Source organism: Egretta garzetta, unplaced genomic scaffold (assembly GCF_000687185.1).
Source record: "Egretta garzetta isolate BGI_Z169 unplaced genomic scaffold, ASM68718v1 scaffold504, whole genome shotgun sequence".
Classification (NCBI taxonomy): domain Eukaryota; kingdom Metazoa; phylum Chordata; class Aves; order Pelecaniformes; family Ardeidae; genus Egretta; species Egretta garzetta.
The window spans coordinates 1636977-1655987 of record NW_009259535.1 but is presented as its reverse complement, the minus strand read 5'-3'; the positions used below and the strand labels follow the sequence as shown (position 1 = coordinate 1655987).

Here is a 19011-nt window from a genome sequence, read left to right as displayed (position 1 = left end):
CTGATTAGTCCCATTTTTCAGCTGGTGTTTGATTAGGGTTTCTCATATTTTTCTCTTCTCCTGCCCTATGCTATTGAAAGCAGTAGGCAGAGATGAATCACCAGGAAAATTGGGAGCCAATTTAGTTGGAAGTGTGACAAGCTGAAAGAGCTGTTATGCTGCATGAATATTTTACACAACATTGTACAAATCATATGATTGTTTCCTACCCATTTTCAAATATTTACTTCCACAAATAATGTTAAGCAATATGACAATATAGTGTGTAAATAGTAACAATATACTAATAAAAAACCATAACGTCTTTCTTATGTCTTTAAAGGCAAAAGCTTTGCAGTTGTCCCTAGTTTAGTAGGAGTTGTCCCTTGTTTAGTGGGAGCTTCAAATTCTAGTTACAGAGTATTTTCAAGTGGAGATGCTTATTTAAGGCCCTCATTGCAACAAGCTCTTACAAGTGATGCCAATATTTTTGCTTTATAAACAAGCAAATTAAAGGTTTTTGTAAGGGACAACTTTGATTTACTGATGTCAGGTCAGTTAATGTCTGACCACATTTATTTCTCCACCCCACTGTGTGAATGGTCAGCTTTATGAATATAGCATCATTCCAACAGATAAAATAATTGGGACTTTCGTCAGATATTTCTTCCGTATTTATTGCACTACATCATGATGTAGCCTTGCTCAGACCCCTCCAAACTCATCTCAGAATTCCACAATAAGTATTATTTAATTGGATGTGTTCTTATCCAATTTCATACAAGTCATAAGGGAATGAGATCATATGAGACCTGTTATCTGGAAAGGATGAAGCCCTTTAGGTGATCTCCTAAATATATATCCTCTTTTTGAGAAAATAAAGGATCTTGCAATCTGGAAAGGATGAAGCCCTTTAGGTGATCTCCTCTTTTTGAGAAAATAAAGGATCTTGCAGTTCAACATCCTGGCATCCTCAAAGCAAATCTCCATATGTAAGAGTCTGATATCTGGCAGTGTCAAGAGCACACATAACAGGGCCCCTGCAACTTTGATGCTTTCCCTTAAAAATATCCTTGTTGCTAATACATGTAAGATAATAACCTGGCATTCTATATCTACACTGAGATATTGTATAATGTGCCAGACTCAGTCACCTGTTTCAGTAGAGAAATTTTCCATCCCTGTTACAACAGGGATTTGAACTCCCAGCTCCTTGGGTTGGTTTTTTTTTTAAATGCTGCCTTGTGATAATCTTCTATGAACTACAGACTTCAGTGAGCCTCGAAAGAAAGAGAAGTAACTGAATGTCTGGCTCTGAGTGATAGTCCACATGGACATTCACCGTGGAAATGTATGTTCATAATCACTTAAGACTAGATAACTTCTTACCTTTTGTGTAGTACTGGTTCAGGGTAATACTTCAGGTATATCCTCTCTTCTGTTTATATAAATGTGAACATCCTCCTTAATGGCTAAATAAGGTAGACTGCTTGGACCATTTCTTCACTTCCACTCAGCCACCTGCTCAAGCAGAGTGCTACACTGCTGATAGTTTTTAAGCTTCATACAAAACATCGTTTCCTATTTGTTTGTCATCCAGACTAGCCCATACAGCTTAGTAGTGGCCTTTCCAAATAATTTTGTCCTCTTGTAGATGAGAACCAGTTCCCATTTTCTGTTGAATGTGGGAAGGGGTTTTGCCACCTCGGAGAGGAACCTGTTCTCAGTGTCTACTCCAGCTGTTCTTCCTAAACGTAGAAGAAAATATTACGACCTCTACCACTTGTGGAACTTGTTATTTAAAAAGCTTATGAAAGCCTCATAGATTACAAGTGGGAAAAAAAAAAAAGAATCATTTCACATGCCTAAGAGCTGTGTGTTACTGTGTTGTACAGAACTCCCATAACAGAGCTGAGCTGAACTTAACCTCCCATAACAGAACTTCGATACAGAGCCCATACCTCTCTAAGTCAGCACTGTCCACATCTCAGCACCATCTCCAGAACTGAATCACTTCAGCCAGTGTCCTCCTAAGAGATTCATTGTCATGTAATGTCTTCCTCCCTTGCCTCCTCCATTGTAGTCTAGCAAAGTAGAGGCAGACTTAATCTGCAAACCTGATCGTGTTTTCTGAATCTGCCCTCAAATCTGGAACTGCCTTTGGGAGTTTAGTTGGCACTCAGTCCCTGGTACAAGCACTTGTCAGTCTGTCTTGAGCCTCAGACTGTCCCACTCCCAGTCACATGTTGCTCCTGGTCACAGTATCTTCATACAAGGCACCTTTCTTAAGTGCTGCATTTGGCTTAACAGAATAGCCCAGTATATTGGCCACCTTTCTCTTCAGACACCTGTCCTGGCAGTGAAATGTGTTCCACAACCATGTAAAAAGTTGCTTTTTTTGATAGTAAATAGACTTTCTTCATCAACAGTAAGTTTTCTTCTTTTGCAAAGGTGTCCTTTAAGCCTCACAGTTTGCAGGGTTTCCAAGAATCCTGTAGCACAGTGCCACCCAGAAGTCCTTCTGTACTTGACCAAGCAGTATGCTGTCTTGGAAGCCCCAAAGTCATGGCAGTAATTGTCAAAGAAGTTCTGTGGATTTTGTTTGTGGGAAGGACTGAGACTTTCTACTAGGCACCTGGCTGCTTTGGGTGTGGCTAGCTGGGAATCCCCGCAGTGTGAGTTTGCTGATGGCCTATGCATTTCAGAAGAAACTCCAGTCGCTGCTATGCAATCTCACTTTTTTTAAGTTGCGTTGACTCTGGTTATTTCTAGTAGCTTCCTTCTTTCCCTTTGATTTTCTACAGAGAAGGATCTGGAGTTACTGGTAGGTGTTCCATCTCTGCTTTTTGTACCCGCAAAAGCCGAGATTGAATGACTGGGCAGATAACTCTTGAGACAGCTCCTTGTCTCAGGCAGATGCTTGAAGCTTACACATGGTATGGAGAATAATAGACACGAATCCATAATTCTTCCTTCTCTATTTTCACAGACTGATAATTTCTGTTCTTAAGGAGACTGTGTTGTAGTATACATTGAATATTTTGGTAGCACCAGGATATATTACAATGAGTTCTTGTTTGAGTAGTTGTTTTATTTAGTTTTGCGTAGCTGAAAGGTATAGGGCTTTTAATAACATTGGAATTTCAAGTTGTTCATTGCTAATATTTCTTGTCTTGGCACAAACTCATCATCTATTGTCTCACTGATTTCAAAAGAAAATGTTATCCTTAATCTAAAATAACTCCAGTTATTCTTAATGTCATCACAGGTAAAATGTTCCAGTCTCCAGATATCACTCTTATTGTAGAGTTCATATTTATGTTTTATAAGGAGAAACCTATTGATTGGCTCCTGGATCATATCCTCTGGGTGAAAGTGTGTAATCCTGAGAAAGATGCTGTAAGTTTGTTTTCATTATAAAGCTTCTAAACTGTTTTCATGATGGTGAATGAGTTGATTTTTGGTGAGCTGGAGGCTAGCATACTGTGTGTTATGGTTACTGCATGTCCTGAAAGAGTCTTTCTTCCTACCAAGATTTTAATCTGCAAAAGAACTTTAGAGAGGCAGTTCTCAGAAACTATATAACTGTTACTATTTCAGATTTTGGCGATGGATGCAGTAGGATGAAAAGCAAAAGTCTAGTTAATTTCTGTGTGTAAGAAAATAAACTCATCCACATAACCCCCCCTGAGGCTCTGCAGAATGCCACTGCTTGGATAGCACTCATAGAGAAGGTTCCAAATGGGGAATAAACTTTGGATTTTGGTCCTTCGCTTCTCAAGTTGCACCCTTGCTGAAAGACTGAATAAACAGGTTCTGTGCAAGAACCTTGAACGTTATTATATTTGCACAGCAGTCTTGGTAGATTTCTGGAATGAAAACAAGAACAACTGGATAAATAGGTCTGGGTTCTTGTTGAGTCTTTTTGGTTCATGTAACATCACATACTTGCAGTAAAAACTCAGCAAACTTGTGTTAGTTTTACTAATGTGATTTTTTCTTTTTTTTTCTTTTTTTTTTTTTAACCCCCTTACTCTCTCCCCCCCATCCCCCCTTTCAGAAACATTGTGACCGACAGAAATCTAACCTACGGATACGCTTCAGGCCTTCTCTTTTCCAGCATGTTGGCCTCCACTCCTCTCTAGCAGGGAAGATCCAGAAACTCACAGTTAGTAGCTAAGATTTTCTTTCCTTTCCCGAGCAGGCTGATTAAATTAAAACTTTTGTAACCTTTGAGAAAACAGGCATTTTCTTGTCTGGCATTTTCAAGCATGTTGTATATTACTCCAGTTGGAATGAAATCTCATTGAAACTGGTTACTATCAAGTATAAGAAGTGCTAATCTCAGCTTATTTTATTTTTGTTAGGGGGTATTTTTTCTAATTTTTTTTACTTTGATGGCATGTTCATCTTATTAATCAGATCTGATACACCAAAAATTAGTAATGCATTCATTTTCATTTGATGCAAGTGTTTGTTTTAAGTGTAACTGCTTGGGAAAAGAATGTACTAAAACAGGTTATCTGACCAGCATGATGTTTGTCTGTCTTTCAATTAGGATAAAGACTTCCTGAAACCATTATTGCATAAAATCCACGTGAACCCACCTGCAGAGGTTTCGACATCTTTAAAAGTCTACCAAGGGCATACGTTGGAAAAAACCTACGTAGGGGAAGATTTTTTCTGGGCTGTCACGCCAGTTGCTGGGGATTATATTCTATTTAAATTTGACAAGCCAGTCAATGTAGAAAGGTTAGTAATTATTTGCCTTTGGTCTCATGTCTAGAGCTGCTTGTTCACCAGGAATGCTTGAAGACAGAATTTGGGGCTATCATTATAAACTGAAGTGAAATGACATAGGGTCTTTGGAGTTCAGCTGAAACTATGATCATTAGTGTCTTCCCTCTAATTCTTGTACTACTGTAAATTTTATATTGCTCTTCTTTATTGTTTTATTTAATCCAGAGCCTTTTTGATAAATGCAATTCAAAACCAGTGCTTCTCTGGCAGTTCATAAGAGAATTTAAAAGAAGCCAATTTGATTTTATTTGTATTTGGTTGGTCTGCTTCTAATTACAGAGCAATTGTACAGCATGGTGTGTGGTACAGTATGTTGTGCCCTGCAGCCTCGGTCCCTTGATTGTCCAGATCAGAAATCTTGCTGGAGCATATCATGATGTCCCCAGACCTGAAAGCTGGGAACTCTGAAGGGTAATGTTTTTTAGATGTAGCTTTAGGGCTTGAAAAAAGTCACCGTGTTAAGATTCCAAGTTGACATCTGTAAAAAAAAAAAATATTACAATTTAACAAAAAAAAAAAGGGGTGGGGTGCCCTTGAAATACAAATATTCATGATTTGTTAGAGGACTAAAGGTGACTTCTTTTTAGCTGCTAGTCAGATTAAATAAGGATAATAGAGTTTGCACTTTAGAGCGTAGTGATCCTTTAGTTTTATTGAGACTTATTTGCTGCTTTGCTTTTTACTGTCTCGCCAACGTAGTCCAAGACTTACTTACAAAATAAATTGTTTATTTAGTGTCTAAGTGTTGCTATGATAGTGGATTCCTTTTCTCCTTTCTTCACATAACTTTGAGGCCAGTAGCTATAGTCTGGTAGAGCAAAGTTTCTTTGGATCAATTTGACTGGACGCTTTTCTTGTGAAGCAGCCCTTCTTGCAGTCCTGAACTGAATCCAATTAGTCAGCTTCTGTGCCTTGGTACATAATCAAAGGCTAAGTCTTCACCTTGGTTTAGTGCAACAGTGAGGATCAGTAGTTTCCTTGTTACTATGTTTTTCCAAATTAGTCTGACCTATGAAACTCAAGTTTGCCCTTGGAGATGTCGAATTACTCTCTCAGTTGGTTGCTGTGCTTTAAAAGACTTCCCTGGTTAGCTTTCCAAGATGCATGTGTTGAGGAATATGACTGCTATGCCTCCTTGGATTAAAGGCAGAATCTTTTTTATCCTGTGCCAATAGTTTAAAAAATAGGTATTTTTCAACTCAGATGTATGAATTCATTGATTTCTTTTTGATCAAATTTTCCTTTTCAAAGTTGTGAAGTAAACGTTGTCCAATTTGTGTGTTTGGGTTTGGTTTTTTTTTTTTTAAAAAAAAGGATTATATGCGTCTATGTTATGAATAGGAAAACTGTAAGCAGCCAATGTTGATCTTGGGTGGATTAGGATGAGTCAAATGCACAATGGCAGTTTTGGAAAGCACCGCTTGCCAGTGTCATAGGTCAGCACTGTTATTTAAAAAATGGCATGCACAGGTCTGAAGAAAATAATTTTTGATATGTATTGCCTTAATAGTGAGGGAACTGGGGGAACAAGTAAGTACTAATTACCTGTTCAAAAGGTGGGAAGATAGTGTTCATTATTGTGCCCTGGAAAATTGTGGCTAGGCCTAAGGTAGTTACGCCTGCCTGCTGTGTTAAGAACAGTCCCAGCAGTAGAGGATGATATGATGATTTTTTTTTTGTTATTTCTATTTATTGAATAAATGTATTTTAGTTTTAGAAGAAAGGGAACATCTTATATTCTGTTGCTCCCTCAGCATCCTCAAAAATATAGTATTTTGCCTTTCTGAAGTCAGTGGCTGGTTAGGGCTACAGATGTTGTTATTTCAAATTGTTGGGGACTTGTTTTTATTTGTCTATTTAACTTCAGCAGCAGCAGATTTTGGTGGGTGAAGGTCAAGTGGAGCAGTGATGTTTCCTGGTATTTCAAGGATGCTTGCTGAGGCAGTCAGCTGCAACTTGCGGGTTGAAACACAGAAAAGGGAAAATGGACCAAGCATTAGGAAGACTTACCTGGTGGGGAATTAAGAGTAGAAAATATGCTTTTGAAAGCCATCTTGTGTTTGTGAAGAGATGCAACAGGCTTTTCCTTTTTTTTTTTCCAAATAATAAAAAAGCTCTTGTAATTTACAGAAAGTTTTGTCTACCAAGTCAGTTTGAGGTGTAGCTGCTTAATAACTTCCATAAAAAATTCTTCACAAACAAGTTTCCCAATGGAAATATTGACCACAACTCTGAATGAATGGCGGTCTGTTACACTGTGACAGAGCACTAACTTGTTCCTGTAGTTTATTTTTCCGTGCCAAAAGTTTTGCTGAACTGAATTTAAATTTTCTGCTGAGTATAGCAGTTCAATAATTAGCTTTCATTAAGTCTTCAAGTATTTTATTTTTGAGATCTGAGAATATTGTCAGGGATGACACTTGGCAAGGATCTCTTAATAGTTCAAAGTTAGAACTGAGCTCACTTTGCTGAGCAGAAAGTAACATTTGTGACTATTTTGTGCAAGACCTGCTTGGCAGATCCCTGCTGAATATTGAACAGTCAAATAGATGGTGCATGTTCTAAACCATACCTGGAGAACAGGGATGTGTAAATTGAAATTGTCTAATGCTCGTTTTAGGAATGGCTCTTGTACTGAACCTTTTTAGTGTTTTTTCCAAGCAGAAGATCTCCAGCCACAACACTGGAATCCCTTAATAGTAAGCTAGGATCTCATTCTTATTTTTGCGGTGAGAAGATACATGCTTCCCTTTCAGTAGCGTATCCTTGAGAATGAAAGTAGATCTACTGACTGTCCTCTTAAAAACAAGTTGCACAGCAGTGTTGAAGATGTGGTTTCGGTTTTGTTTGTTGTTTCTTTTTAAAATAAATGGATGGACTGTTTTCTAAATACTCAAAACAGCCTACATAGATAAGAAATACCCAATTTCTGTTCCCTTAAGTTGTTATATAATTATTGAAATCCACTTTGCTATTTTGGTATGTACACTGCTGTTTCAAGCACACAATTAATTATTAAAACTGACAGTTACATTTAAGAGTTTCTTTATGAAGCATACATTATTACTAGTATAATAAAGTATATACTTTAATACTAGTACTGAATGTAAATTCATTTTCCTCAGCATAAATAACAGATTCAAGATACTTCTTTTCTTTATTAGTTACTCTTTTTCTACACAGATGTCAGCAAGGAATATTGTACCTGAGCAGCTCATTGTGAAGAGCTTTTGACTTTAGACATTGCTTTGCCTGAGGATTTTTTGTATGTAAGAAGCTCTGAAATACTGGTGGATGAGTAGTGAGTCTTGAATAGATGTAATAAACTTTGAATGTGATCCTGGTTTAAAAAAAAAAAACCAAACAAAAAAAAAATCCCAGAAAGACATTCCATTGCAGCACTTAAGGGATGCTGGTGTCCATCATCTTCACAACCATCTCTTTTTTGGCTACCTAAGTTTCAGAGTCCTCCTTATAGATGTGATTGACGCAAATCAGATATTGTTTTCAAAGAACATGTACACTAATTACATCAAGGAAGCCCTTGGAAGCACATAACCTATGGCTGTTTTAATTAGATTATGTTTACACTTGCCAGCTTTTCTGCAATAGGAATTTAGAATGGATATTTACAAAAAGGGCTTCAGGTTTTTTTCAGTATAAATTGCTTTCAAATGCTGATCTTTATGAAAAAAAAAAAAAAGCAGCTGCAGAAAAAGACAAGGATGTATTTTATTCCGTGGAAAAATAAAAAAAAACAAAACCAACACACCAAAAACCAAAACCCACCGCAATCTCAGCAGTATATATATCTAAATTGGCTTTATGTCTTTAAAATATAAGGCTCGTCCTTTCTTGTTGTAGCTGCTTGGTAGTGTTACTTTGAATATTTTCAAAAGGATTAGCAGTTTGGTTTGGAGGGAGGTATTTGTTTTTTGTTTGGGGTGGGGTTTTTTCCTCCCCCCCCAGCACTGCTTTTAACTCTGCAGTTGCCCCATAGTTGTGTTCTTTTAGCAAGTTATTGGGTAGTCATCTGTTGTGGCTTAACCCCAGCCAGCAACTAAGCACCACACAGCTGCTCACCATGAAAGCGGGAGGAGAGAATTGGAAGAGAAAACCCATGGGTTGAGATAAGAACAGTTTAATAATGGAAATGGAAATAAAATGAAGTAAAATAGCAGTAGTAATAATAATACTATTAGTAATAATAATATACTAAACAAGTGATGCACAATGCAGTTTCTTGCCACGTGCCGACTGATGCCCAGCCTGTCCCTGAGGGGCAATTGCAGTCCTCCCCCCTTGCACCCCAATCCAACTCCCCCTGAACATGATGTCATATGGTGTGGAATTGCCCTTGGGCCAGTGGGGGTCAGCTGTCCTGGCTGTGCCCCCTCCCAGCTTCTTGTGCTTCTGGCAGAGCAGGGGAAGCTGAAAAGTCCTTGACCGGTGTAAGCCCTGCTCAGCAACAACTGAAACATCAGTGAGTTATCAACATTCTTCTAGTACTAAATCCAAAACCCAGCACTATGCCAACTACTGGGAAGAAAACTAACTCTATCCCAGCCGAAACCAGGACATCATCCTAATGTGACATTGATTATTAATAAAGTGATTTTATGAGGTAGAACTTCCTGACTGGAATTTCAGCTTTAAACTGAAATCTTAATACTTTGACAAACCAGCTTATAGATTACATTTACTACTTTGTGTTCTGATATTGGCATAGATACTGGATGCGCAGTGTTGGAGACTAATAATCTAATTTTCCGTATTGTTGACCCCAGGGAACATGTGATGTTAACCTCACATATATTTCCCATGGCAGCTTCTCACAACATAGAATTTCCACTCATGCAAGAAATATATATTTGACTATTTAAGCTAGAAAATCAATGTACTGAGTGTGAAGAGTATCTTGTTGGGCTCCTGGTAACTAAACATACACATTACTTTGTCTGCTTTGAAATTATTGTGACAGTGCTGAAAAATACCTGCATAAAAAGTGACAGCTGCTTGCCTGTCATTACTGCTACTTCATTGTAAAGGAAAATAAATGCAGCTTTTAAAAGAGGTTCTCTAGAACAGAAAACTTAAAAGGAATTTATTTTTAAGTGCAAAGTTACAAAAAAAAAATCATAGCAGTTGGTCATGTACGTATCCAAACCGTAGTTAATTATGCATCCTATGGGATACACGTCCTTCTGTGGGTAGAGAGATATAAGATCAAATGCATTACGAAAGAAAAAAACCACTTTCTAACAGCTTTCCAAAACTGGCAGTGAAGTGGAACTCTGTAGTAATTTGCTTTTGCAGTAACATCCACTTAAAACCTAGGGAACTGCAAAAATGTTTGTGTTTTAGATTAATACAGCAGTAACTTGACTGATGTATAAGCTGTTCTTTGTTCATAATAGCTGTTCAATGTAGAAACTCGCCTTCAGCGCAATGCGATACATTCAACCTTTCTTGGGCAATTTTAGCTGAAGAACCACATACGTGCACACGCATGCAGTGTATGATTTTGGAATGATCTTTGTTCTGATTCTAAAGGTATAATATAGATTATTAAATTTTAACAACATCTTCATTTTATTAAGCTTTAATGGTGGTGTCAGTTGATAGGGAATAGTCGAAAGTCTATTAATTTATTATTTTAAATGTTTTGGTGTTTGTCAGTATATTTCAGGTGGGGTAATATTTCTAGTGTATACAAAAAAAAAGAATTTGAGGACTTTGGGTTTTGTGTTTACATAAGCCTCTGTACTAATGAGTAGAACATCCTCAAATGGATGCACTGACAGCGGGGATTTGGCAAGCAGGCTCCCAGCCACTGATGCTGTTTGCTCCAGCCATGGAACTCTGCCCGTAACAATGAGGCAAGAACTTCATATGAAAAGGCTAAAAAACCCCAAAGTATGGATCAGAGACAGAAGAAAAGAGTTGCCTGAGCCAAGGACATGCTGCTTCCTCCTTAGTGGCACTAATATTCGAGATTTGTGTGTTTGGCAGTGTTCCTGGGTTTATAGTTCTTAGCCAGAAATCTTAGAGGCTTAATGCTGTTGCCTAAACGTTAGATGTCTAATGCCACTTGAGATACCCTAAAATACTTCACCTCATTTCCAGAAGGGCTTGAGTCTCTGAGATGTCATAATTGCATCTTGGCAGCCTGTGATGAGGTCTCATACCCAAATGCATCTCAAATGGTGGCAAATGCCAACGTTTGAGAAAACCAAATGGAGTTGTTATCTGTGCTTCTGGAGAATTAAGCTGGGGGGCGGGGGGAGAAGTTTATGTGCACACACACACTCTCTAAAACAAAATAAAACAAACCCAAAAAACCTCCAAAGCCTTCCTACATTTCACTGGATTAAAATTCAGGAGAAGTAACCTTGCAAAAGAACATAAGGGTTGTTTAACTAATACTGACATGGTGGATAAATGAATAAATTCCTTAAAGAGCAGAGATTTCAGGACAGAGAAGAGCCCTTCCCTTAAAAAACAACCAACCAGCCAACAACAGCAAAAAACCCAAACAAACAAAAACCCCAACCGCAAAACACCAAAAAAACCAAACCACCTCCAAAATGAAAAATTAAAATTAGTTAAAATTAGTTTAATGCCAAACTCATTTCTATTACAGTTGATGTGTGTATACTCCAGAGAGCGCAGTGCAGGTTTAGAAAGCTGATCTCGTAGTCCGTGCTGGGAAACGGAAGGCAAGAGTAGACTTGGGAAGGAGATTTTCTTACCCAGCTTCTACGCGTATTGTGCAGTTGAAGAAAGTTAGGAAATGATATGGGTAATCTTACCGAAAGATTCAGATTGACTTTTAGAGTGGTGTGAGAAAATGAATTTCTTAGGTGTGTGCTGGATAAAAAAGACTCAGACCACTCCCCCAAATCCCCCCCGTCACCTCTTCAGTCAGGCTACTTTGTATTCCTTTGACAAACCTGTGAAATTTCTCTCCTTTTGGTGTGCTGGTTTGGCAGTTCTGTAAAAACTGGGAATTCATCCCTTGCAGCTTGCAAACATGCAGCCCAGTTTTTATGTGAACAGTTAGACTGGCTGGTTTTGGCAGAAGAAATGAAATCTTCCCACGAGGCATTTTGCATAGAAGTTAATGGGGTGAATGTTGCTCTTCTTTTTTAGTGTCGTTTGTTTTGTTTTCCAAATCAGAAACTATAACAAGAAGATAGAAAAGCTCCCATGAGATTGCTTACCTATTATGAGTACTTGGTGGGTATATAGATAGACATGAGGAATTAAGCACTTTTTTTTTTTTTTTTTTTTTTTTTTTTTGGAATTATAAGCAATTTTTGCAAAAGAGTGGGTAAGTGGCATAGAGGATAGAAGAAATGGAGCTTGAGAGGGAAAAGAAATTATTCATCTTCTGTTTGTATTTTGCACGAGGAAATGATACATGGTTAACACCGGTTTCCGGTGACAGTAAAATAACATTTCCTAATGGGGATTCTGGGAAGATGACAGAGAGGAGGTAGATTAGATTTCTTTTACCACATTTGCATCCAGTGATCAAAAATACTGGATAGAATTGGTGAATAATGACTCTTGCAGTGGATGACAGCATCTGTAGAGAGCCAAAAATTTGCTGACTGAATGTTGCTTTTATAGAAATTGATGTTGTGCAGAATTAAAAACTGTTATGCTGCATGTTGCTATGGATAATTTGCTCACACATGGAAGGAAACATTTCCTCTCTGCCTTCCTACCTCTTTTCCTTTTCTGAAAATGGGATATACTAAAATTTATCAGATTGCTAAAAAGAGACATAAGGAGAACATGTAGAGAAAAGGATTTGATTTCTGATGTTTACAGAACACAAAGGCCTACGTTCATAAATAGATTCTTAGAATATTTGTGCTTAACATCAAGTGAGATATCTTTTGTTTCCTTCAAAACAAACCCCAAATATATTGACAGTGGATGCGAATTGTGCTTTTTAAAGCACTTTTGTATATTATTTCCTTTTACAAAGCTGCCATAATTTACTGATAAAGTTATTGTGTGTTTTGTTCTAATTTTTAATTGCTCAACAAAATAGAAAATGCATATAATCACACTTTCTATATATAAAAAAAGCATTGGCACTTCTATTTATTTAAATAAAATATCAAAGACAGCAAGACAGATTTTTTTTAATGCCTAAAAGAAAACAAATCAGGTAATAGAATAACAGCTTTCTGGGCATAAATATGCTTTGATGTGAGGGAAAGAAGAGAGATACATTCCCTTCATAAGCCAAATAGGAGGAGGGTAGAGGTATATATAGTTGGGATTGGTTTTTTTTAAGTACAGGTGATGGTTTAGTGCTGCAAGCTGGAAAAGTTTAGCTATTCAAAGATGACTATTAAAGCTAAGAGTGCTGATTAGTAATATGGATACTGATTTATACACATCTTTTGAGGGATGTTACAAAAGATGAAAATCTTTCCAGGTGCTCACTACTGGGGTAGTTCTGAATCTGAGTGTAGGCTTCTAAAGTACTGTAACTGTTAACTGCATTGGCAAGCTAATGCTATCTTTTGTCAGTGTATTAATGATAATTGTGCTTCTGCCCTCCTCTCCCTTTGTGTGTTAGGATGTGTTGAATATTTGTTTCAGCTTACTGATTTTTGTGTTTGGTTTTTTTTTTTCCCCCCTCCAGTTGACTTGATTTTACAGGTGATACCTAGCTCTGTAGGAAGAAGTCAAACCCTCAACTTGAGTAAACACTCAAGTCACTGAACCTGACAACCAAAGTTTTCTTTGCAGCTTTGACTTTGCTCCATTTTGTTGTTTGCTTGTTTGTTTTTTAATAAAATTTAAAGAGCACTGGAGGTTTATGTAATTTGTTTTGGCCACATGAGTTGTTAATACCTAGCATCCTCTATTCCTCTCATACTGCATTGAGGTGATGACCAGAATGCATGCAAGTTGGCTCATACCTGTAGTAACTTCTGGCGTGGGGGAGGTTGTCTCTGGTTTTTAATATCTACAGTCACTAGCTATTACCTTTGACCTGTGAATCTTTAAAAAGGTACTGCTAGAGAAAAAGGTTCTCTAAGGTTCAGTTACATTAGTATTTCATTTACCAGTTGTAAGTTAGTTACAAACATGTCCAAATGTGTCCATGTTTGTATTTTATAATAAAGCTATGAAGTAACATTCTATAAGGTAATAGTAGATTTTTTTTTTAACTTTAGATGAATTTGTATTTGTTTGGGATACTATATTTAGAGGTCTATGGCTTTCAGAATTCTAATTTGAAAGAATGGTTCAGAAGGTGTTATGTTTAAGCAGCAGGTAGACAAGAATATCTTAAGTGACTCCATCTTAAGAAAACTGTCAGTTAACTAGGAGGGGGACCCCTCCTTCCCCCTGATGTTTTTAGTGTTTACATGGACTGTTCACCTGAAATCCCAGGACAGATGTCAAAATAACTTAGCCAAAAGCACAGCTACTTCCATGTCTTTCAGTCTCTCTATCCAGAAAAATCTTTCCTAGTCTGAAAACCTTGAAAACTTGTGGTTTATCACTATGTCAGGGAGGCAAGTTTTACAAAAGAACAGCTAATGGCACTGCTTTTAGGACCTGTAGAATATCTGTTTATTTGTAAATGAAAATTTAATGCAAAACATTTTTTTTTATTTGTAAATTTTATTTTAGGCAAAAGATTGATCGTAGATGTGAACTGTTTATGTATATTCATACTTCTATTTTTAATCTGTGTAACTTTTTCTGTCTAAGTAGGTGTTATCTGTCAAGCGTTCAAACAAGGCTCGGATATAAAAATTCCCTTTCTAAACATAATTTTAAATAAGATGTCACATACGCATATGTTATATATGTGTGTGCATATGGGTAGACAGATAGTTATGGAAAACACACTAAAAAAGCGGGGTTAATTACATGGAAATCTGGAAATCAGATTTTATTAATTACTTCCGTAAATTGTTTTGGCATTGTGCCAGCTTTTGAGTGCCTTGCCCTGATGGAAAGGTAACTGCTGGGGGGAGGAAACCGACCTTCAGTTGCAGAAGTTGGTAGCACAGTGGGAGAAATGGTTGGCTGTGGTTTTATGGCCACAGGGTTGTTTTTTAAAAACAAACAAATAAGCACCAAATAAATAAATACACCACCACCACCACCAAACCTAAAACCAAACAAAAAAGCTAACCCACCACCACCGCTTCCACCCTGCCTCTACCCCTTTAAAAAAACCTCACCCAAATGTCCCAAACCCATTATCATTCACTGAGAGCACGGTGACTGCAGATGGAGGAGTTTCTTTGTGGCTTTTTAGGTGTGTCTTCTCAGAAATAAGATTTGTGAACTAGAAAGCCCTAAGGGAAAGCACCGTGTCTGTGGTTTGGTTGGAGCGTTTGATGGCAGCGCCTTAGATGTGAGTGTTTGATCACTTGCATTTTAAAATAAGTCTCCTTAGAATTTTCAGTGTTTTCAAGAGAAAAATACCCAGTAGCGATTAGGATATCTGACAGACTAAAGGATGGCAAGTTAGACCTGCTAGGTCAGAAGGCAGTAGAATAAATACATTTTTAGTCCTCTTCTGGTCAGCTGTGCCAAGAGTTTGGGTTTGCTTATTGTTGAAATGTATAATAAAGGTATCTTCCTAGAAAGGGTAATTAAGTCTTTGGTGTTTTGGGGATGTCACTAATGCTTAGAAAAAGTCACAAGATTCTTCTTGGAAGAACTGTGGGTGTTTTAGGTGGCTTGTGTACTTTAGAATTGACTAACCTTTACGTTAAACTACAGTGGGGAAATTACTGTTCTTGAAGCACATACAATGCTAAAGGTTCCTGAACCCAGTTTTGTTTGGCAGTTCTGTCTGTGTAGTTCTGCTGAAACCAGTGCAATAGAAAGCAATGTAGCTTTCTGATATCAGTGGGGGGATTTACTCCTTTTCTGAGCCTTGGTGAAAGAAATGTTATATTATGTGTGTGTGTGTATTTTTTTTTTTTTAAATACTTTGGGGAATCACTGACATTTCTGAGTCGGGGTCAGAGCTCTGTTTTCTTGTACTTCTTGTCTTATAGCTATGGAGTACGGATTAATGGCAAGTACTTACTTGGCTTCAGACATATGCATAAAGACAAACTGGAATTTACATCTCCAGTTATGTCTTAATAAATTGCAAATTGAGCTGATGTTTGTAATTTTAATCAAGTGATAATTTCTGAACTAATTTTGTCCCTGGCTGGTGATGTATTGAATGTTGAAGATGATGCTTAGTGTTAATTTCTCTTAAGTTCCAATTGAGGAAAGATTTGAAATGTGTTGATAGATTTTACATATTCATTTAAATGTATTAAAAGTAAAATAGGCTTGTTAAAAGTGGCATCTGAGTAGGTGTGATATCTAGGTAGTTTTTGACAGTAATCTGAATAAACTCGGTGGTCCACTAGAACACATGGTAAGAAATGAACAATTTTTCAAGCATTGATACCACCTAGTGGTAAAAAATATTGTTACTTGTTTACATATGTATTCAAAAGAATATGAAGTTTGTGTTATGTATAAAGAAAGGGGAATTAAACCATGTCTTTCGTAACGTTACATACACATGTGTAGTACTGCAAAAGCTGTTTAAGAGTGGGCAGCTAGAATTCGAACACTTGCACTTCACTGCTTGATATGTATAGGGATGGCTTTGATACAGTTTTAAACATATTTACTCTGTCCCATTTAAAAAAAAAAAAAAAGAAAAAAAAAAGAAGAAATTTCATGAAATGCAAACTGAATGAGAGTAATGGGGACTTTGTACAGGTGTAACCCCTCCCCCAGTCCTTTTCTGTGTGTGTAAACGCATCAAAAACATGCTTTTGTTTGGGGGGAGAAAAAAAAAAATCTGTCATTGGAGCAGAAGTTTGAATTCAGGTAACATTAAGGGTGTGGATATGGGTTGGGAATTCCTGGCACAGTCATTAATGAGACTTTGCAGTGAACCAGAGTGGAGAGCTGCTCTTGGGGAAAACTGGCCTGGCAAAATGTTGACTTGGCTGAGTTCCCAGAACTGGTTCAGAATGGATCTGCAGAGTTCATCCCCTGGGCATGAAGAGGGGGTGGCACGTGGTGGGGAGCGATGGGGAGAGGCTGCGGGAAGGCTGGGCTCCTGCTTCTGGAGGCCATACCAGTGCGTGCCAGGCAATTATGGCTACAGTGCTGGCCGCTTTGTGTAACGCCATCTGTCGAGATGGGATTGCGGGAAGTACCTTTCTAAGCAACATATTGCTCAAGTACTCTTCCAAAAATGCAGAACTTTAGCCCTTTCAATTACAGTAGTATGTGAAGCCATCTTTTAATTTCTTACACCAGCTGATGTAGGCCCACAGTATAAAAGTTATGTTTATCATTGTAATACCTGTAATGTGACTGTTAACATCTAAGATGGTAACTTGGCTAATTCTGGCTGATGTATGTAGACTGTTTTATTTCCCCCTTTTTATTTATAGGTATTTGTTTCATAGTGGCAATCCAGAGCATCCAGGAGACATACTTCTAAACACAACTGTGGAAGTTTTGCCTTTTCAGGTATGAATTCATAGATTTGTGTCTTCTCCATTATAGGATAAAAGCAAACCTGCCTACTTTTGTTCACATTTTTTAACAGGGTGAGGGAGCCATGAATGATTCGGTTTTTTAACTGTAGGATCTTGATGCTCTGATGCTCTCATACTTTTTCTTTTTTTAATTGGTTCTATTAACAGAAAACTATTTTAACTATTCAGATGTTCATTCAGAGTGCAGTCTGCTACAAGTGCTGTTGGTAATTTGGAGGTGAACAAGCTCATTTTCTTCCAATTCACTGCTGCTATTTAAAACAAAAAACTAATCAATCTTCCCTCTCCTGTGTATTTTGGAAAATGGGAAAGCTAAGTCAATCTGCTTTTCGACTTAGCAAAAAATTCTTGGTTCAGGAATTGACACACATCCAAAAAACCAAACCTTACTGGGTATTTAAATACCTGGACTGTTAAACTGAGTGTCTGTCTTTCTCCTGAGTACTGATTTATTTTTTTTTCCCCGTAAATCAATCTTTTATCTCAGGAGGGCAGTGCACTATCTAAATTATATTCTTGCTTGAAGCCAGGTGGCATGGGTGGTTCTTCTTCAACTAGCTATTACAGCTCACCATTTCTATCACAAAACTGTCAGAGGATTAAGATACTACTTCAGACAAGTTTATTTTATTTAGTATTAAAACAGCAAAGTATTTCTATCTTCTCCAAGGCACCTGGTGTAGGTATCTTGAAATCTGTGCCTGAATTACTATATGCTGAATGTCTTTTTCTTTGTTTTTAAGCAAATAATCATGGAGGAGTTCACTTCTCCATTCTTGCAGTCTGCCTTCCTGGGACTGAGCAAAAATAGAAATTTCTGACCACCCTTACCCCTAAAAAGAAATTTGTCAGTTTGATTCTAATTATACAACACAATATGTGGGATACTATATCATATTATAAGATTTATGGGTTTTGTTTCTCAAGACCTTTGGAAATATATTCAACCGCAAAAACCAGCAGCAGCCCTCACTTCATCTGGGCCTGAGATACCACAAGAATGCACGAGATAATGAGAAAAAATGTGCATCAAGGATCTCTTTTTTTTGGCTGTGCTCAGTTGTGAAATGTCCCTCAAACTGGAGCATCCCTTGAGGAAGTAATTCTTCAGAGCTTCCATTGCTATTGAAATGATCTGTGGAAAGGTAAACAGGAAATTCTGCACCCGGCCCATTCCTAAGCCATTGGTGTCAGCAGAAAATGTCACCAATATGAGGACAGCAGCTGCAGAATGGTAGGTACTGTCCTGAGGGAACAATTTCTCCACCATGGACTTCAGCAGAGCTGGAAGCCTGTTCAGGCACTTTGGCCCTGATCCTCCCTAAGCAGAATTCAGAAAAACAAAAAACAACCCTTAGAAACCAGAGTGCCCTCAGACTAGATTTTTCTGGGACTCAAGCAGCACACTCAGAAAACCCAACCAACCAAACCCCAAACCAAACCAACAATGACAAAGAACTCCAACCCAATCCCCCCTGAAAAAAACCAAAACCAAAAAACCCCACCACTTTTTCAGCAGCCTTCCTTAAAAGTAGGAATTAAAAAAAAAAAAAAGCTGATGGATTTAATCTGCTGTTTTGTTAAGTATTTTTAATTGATTCCTAGGAAATTCTTCCAGTGGGTCTTTTAGGATTGGATCATGTGATTCTGG

General features: G+C 37.6%; 1 protein-coding gene across 1 annotated transcript in view; it reads left to right on the top strand.

Moving 5' to 3' along the window:
• Window positions 1–19011, top strand: part of MGAT4A (alpha-1,3-mannosyl-glycoprotein 4-beta-N-acetylglucosaminyltransferase A) — a gene marked incomplete at its 5' end in the record, with an annotated part of 50232 nt that overhangs the window by 23753 nt on the left and 7468 nt on the right. Inside the window, 4 exons of the mRNA XM_009637660.2 lie at window positions 3248–3378; window positions 4040–4147; window positions 4538–4731; window positions 17253–17331. Of these exons, the coding sequence (XP_009635955.1) occupies window positions 3248–3378; window positions 4040–4147; window positions 4538–4731; window positions 17253–17331 (512 nt within the window). The remainder of the gene's footprint in view (window positions 1–3247; window positions 3379–4039; window positions 4148–4537; window positions 4732–17252; window positions 17332–19011) is intronic.